The sequence below is a fragment of the Carlito syrichta genome, unplaced genomic scaffold, assembly GCF_000164805.1.
Source record: "Carlito syrichta isolate Samal-C Ts95f unplaced genomic scaffold, Tarsius_syrichta-2.0.1 Scaffold65451, whole genome shotgun sequence".
NCBI classification, from domain to species: domain Eukaryota; kingdom Metazoa; phylum Chordata; class Mammalia; order Primates; family Tarsiidae; genus Carlito; species Carlito syrichta.
This window is the reverse complement of record NW_007009547.1, coordinates 560554-564779: the sequence shown is the minus strand read 5'-3', so window position 1 is coordinate 564779 and position 4226 is coordinate 560554. Positions and strand designations below refer to the sequence as shown.

General features: G+C 44.6%; 1 protein-coding gene across 1 annotated transcript in view; it reads left to right on the top strand.

The window, feature by feature from the left end:
* The first annotated feature begins 206 nt into the window (after nucleotides 1-206).
* Nucleotides 207-4226, top strand: part of ERI1 (exoribonuclease 1) — a 25513-nt gene continuing 21493 nt past the window's right edge. Inside the window, exon 1 of the mRNA XM_008051523.2 lies at nucleotides 207-577. Coding sequence (XP_008049714.1) covers nucleotides 470-577 — 108 coding nt within the window. The 5' untranslated portion in view covers nucleotides 207-469. The remainder of the gene's footprint in view (nucleotides 578-4226) is intronic.

Here is a 4226-nt window from a genome sequence, read left to right as displayed (position 1 = left end):
TCTTTCGTTTGGTTGAGTGTGTCGTTCTTCATGATACACTCTCTTTTTTTTTTGCTTTCCTTCTCAAGAAACACTGGTGGTTATTTATCCGGTGATCATTTATTCTGGCGATACCCTCTAGTGACAACACTAGACCCTCGGGTTGCTTCAACCCCGCCACCCCGGCGCAGGCGCGTTCACGCCACGCCCCTTTCCTCCCGCGCGCGCCTCCCTCTCCAGCTTCCTCCCTGCCGCTGGGGGGGGAGCCGCACTCGCGTTCCGCGCGCGCTGGCTCACTGCGCCTGCGCGGCGCGTGGACGCCGCACGTTCCCGGAAGTAGGAGGTGGCCGCCGGAGTTTGTGTGGCCGCCGCCGCGGGAACGCGAGCCCAGTCATTTTTCAACCGAGAAAGGCGAGGTTTTTTGGGCACGGCAGAGTGAGAGCCAGCGAGTGTCCGACTCCGACAGCTGTCTTCTGACGTGACAGCCGGCATGGAGGAGCCTCAGGGCAAAGAGCCTGGCGGCGAGGCCGTGACTCTCGCGCAGCCGGAGTCGCCGCGGCCAGAATGTGAGGAGGCATCGCAGCATCCCAAGCTCGAGGTGAGGAGGCGGCCCGCGCCTGCCGCTCCGGACCCCCCGCGCGCCTCTCACGCCCCTTTCTTCTAGGAGTTCCACAGAAACTGCAGCGTTGGCCGCCGTCCCCTGCTCACGAACCTTAACTTGGGGGGTTGTCGTGGAGCCCCTCAGGGCCGAGTTAGTAGTCAAGACGAGTAGTTCTGAGAACTGTGTTTTTGTAGGTTCTTAGTGGGAATTCTGCTCGAGACGTTCTGTGTTCACTGTGCTATTGTTATTCCGTCTAGCCCTCATCGGTATTTGTTTTTAATCGCACCGCATATCTGTCACTTTTGCGATTTTTATTATTTTTATTGTAGAGATGGATCTCGTTATGTTGCCGAGGTTAGTCTTGAACTCCTGGCCTTAAGCTATCCCGCGCCCGGCCACGGTGTGTCACTTCTTAAGATTTTTTTTTAATTAAAAAAGCCTACCTCATTCCTCTCTATATACCTGGTAGCTGGAGCTTCGTCTCTTTGATTTTTGCCCATTTACTGCCATCTCATATAAACAGGTTTTGATTGATCTTAATAATTTTGGCATCTCATTGGTAGAGACTGGTCACAGTGGCAAAGTTGTAAAACTGTCTTAAAACTTCCTAATTCGTTCTATTTAACGAGTATTATTGCCGACCAGCGTTGTGGGTTTTAAATAATGGAACACTAAAATTGGTCTTTTTCTAGTAAATAGCAAACAAATGTTGAGCATCTCATAATGTGAGTATTTGCAAGAGGTTTCCAAGCTCTTACTTATTCCATCTGCAATAATTTTCCACCTAGCAGTGAAATAATCTCTCATTTTTTTTAAACGAGTCTCACTCGACCTGCTGGTCTCAGGCGATCCTTCTGCTTCAGACTTCCAAGTAGCTGGAACCTCCAGGCTTACGCCACCATGCCCAGCTAATTTTTTGATTTATTGTAGAGACGAAGTCTCACCATGTTGCCCAGGCTGGTCTTGATCCCTGGGCTCAGGCAATCCTCTCCCCTTGGCTTCCCAAAATGCTGGGATTATAGGTGTGAGCTACTGCGCCCAGCCTAAAATAATCTCTTAATAACAGGAATTTGTAGTACTCCCTTCCTTAGGGCCTTCGATTTGCAGCTCTGCATGATCTGACTCCTGTCTCTCTTGCTAATTTCATCTCACACGGTTTTTCCCTTTTGTTCTCAGTGTCCCTCTCTTGTGTTCTTTTACAGTGGAAGAAGTGTCTTTCTCATTAAGGGTGTTTGTATGTTCCCTTTGCTTTGCATACTCTTCCTCTGGATCTTTGCATAGTTATCTCATCCTTCTTAAATTGTAACTTTCAAAGAAGCCTTCTACATCCCCTCTCTATAAAAAATCACTCTTCCACCTCACCTTCCTTTTCAGTCTGAGCATCATGTAATTTGAAAACAATTTAAAACTGGGCGCCGTGGCCCATGTCTGTAATCCCAGCTCTTTGGGAGGCAGAAGCTAGAGGATTGCCTGAACTCAGAAGTTTGAGACCAGCCAAGCAACAGGCGAGACCTCATCTCTACAATAAATTAAAAAATTAGCTGGGCGTGGTGGTGTGCGCCTGTAGTTCCAGCTACTTGGAAGGCTGAAGCAGAAGGATCCTCTGAGCCCAGCAGGTGGAGGCTGTGGTGGCTGTGAGCATGCCACTGCACTCCAGCCTGGGTGACAGAGTGAGACTCTAACTCAAAAAAAAAAAAAAAAAAAAATTTAAAGGTTTATTTTTAGTAAGAGAAGTGAGTTTGAATATATTTCATTATATTTGAATGTCTTGACACTGATACAGCTTCTTGAGGCCTGAGTTTTTGTTACAAATTGATTTTAGTGACTGTCACATTTGTTTAAAAACTTTGTTGTTTGCTCTTGATAACGATAGTTGTTTTTTCAATCTCAACCAAAGTTTTTTGTTGGAATTCAACTAGTTAACTAGTAGAAACTGTTGCATTTTTGTATTTTTAACAAGTAGATTCAAATTTCATCAGAACCCTTTTAAGTTTTTTTCAGTGTGCATATGCCGAGGTTTTTCTTTTCTTTTCAGAATAGCTAACACTTTTTTGGGCAACAAAATAATGGAAACATTTCCAAAACTTCTGTTTTCAAAATGTTCTCCACACAGAAAAAGTTGACAGTTACTTTTTTTAGAGACAGAGTCTCACTTTGTCACCCAAGCTGATGTGCAGTGATGTGATCATAGTTCACTGCAGCCTTGAACTCCTGGGCTCTGGTGATTCTCCTGCCTCAGCCTCTTGAGCAGCTGGGACTATGGCTTTTTTTTTTACTTTTTTTTGTAGAGACAAGGGTTTGCTATGTTGCCTAGGCTGTTCTTGAACTCGTAACCTTAAGGGATCCCATTGCCTTGGTCTCTCTAAGTGCTGCCTAGCTCATTGTTAAAACATAGTTTTTTTCCATCTTGAAACAGCAAACTATTCAGTTTTTAAAAATTTTATGGATTAAGCTACAATCCCCCTCTCAATAAGAAAAAGGCAGCAGATTTGGAATATCCGTCTTTTTGTAAGAGAAAATATATTTAAATTCTTTACTTAAGAATTTCAACACTTTAAAGTGTCTTTGCCACAAGATAGTTAGCAGACCTCTATTTGATATAAAAGAGTGTTGTGGTCACTTCCTATAATGTAAAATATTCCCTTGTTTGGGTTAATATAAACCATACATCCACTTAATTGGTCACATGAAAGTTGCAAAATGTCACAGTTCTGTGAAGGTGGTTATTCCTTTCTGGACTGTGGAATCCATCACTTTTCTTGTTATATGATCAGTACTGTGTGTGGCATAAGACAGATGGACATAGCGACTAGAGCAGACGCTAGTGCCAACCTGTATACGAATTTAGTAAACTAATTTTGTGTTTTTGCGGATTAATAATATGTGTAGGGTTTCACATAATTTATTTCTGTTCCTTAGTGGATTATTTTGAGCATCCTTCTCTGGGAGCCTTTAGTATATACCTGAGATTTGGGAGGAGACATTAATCACTGAGAACTGGACCTAGGTTCTGCTCAAAACTTTTGTGTGTGTGTGTTGCAGTCTCACTCTGTTGCCCAGACTCAAGTGCAGTGGCACGGTCACCACAGCCTCGACCTGCTGGGCTTAGGTGATCATTTTGCCTCAGCCTTCCAAGTAGCTGGAACTACAGGTGCACACTTCCATGCCTGGCTAATATTTTGATTTATTGTAGAGATGAGATCTCGCCAAGTTGCCTAGGCTGGTCTCGAACCCCTGAGCTCAGGCAGTCTTCTCGCCTCAGCCTCCCAAAGTGCTGGGATTATAGGCTTGAGCCGCCATGCTTGGCCTTGTACCCAAAACTTAACACATTCGCAACCAGCAAATTTTTCACTTCCCTAATACTGATTGCAGGTGAAAATTTTAAAAAACTGAAGCTGGTAGCCACAGACTTCTGTCGTTAAGCACAAATGAAATGGTCTTTTCTAAATTGTCACCTTTTCCACAATACAGCAGAAAGTTGCAGACATAGCCGTTATTTGCCTCAAACACCACTCTAGCAGTTGGTGCTTTGTATTTTTATTCGAATTATAAACCCAAAAAGAAGGACCGGGCTCAGTGGCTCAGCCTGTAATCTCAGCGCTTTGGGAGGCCGAGGTGAGTGGATGCCTGAGCCCACGGGTTCAAG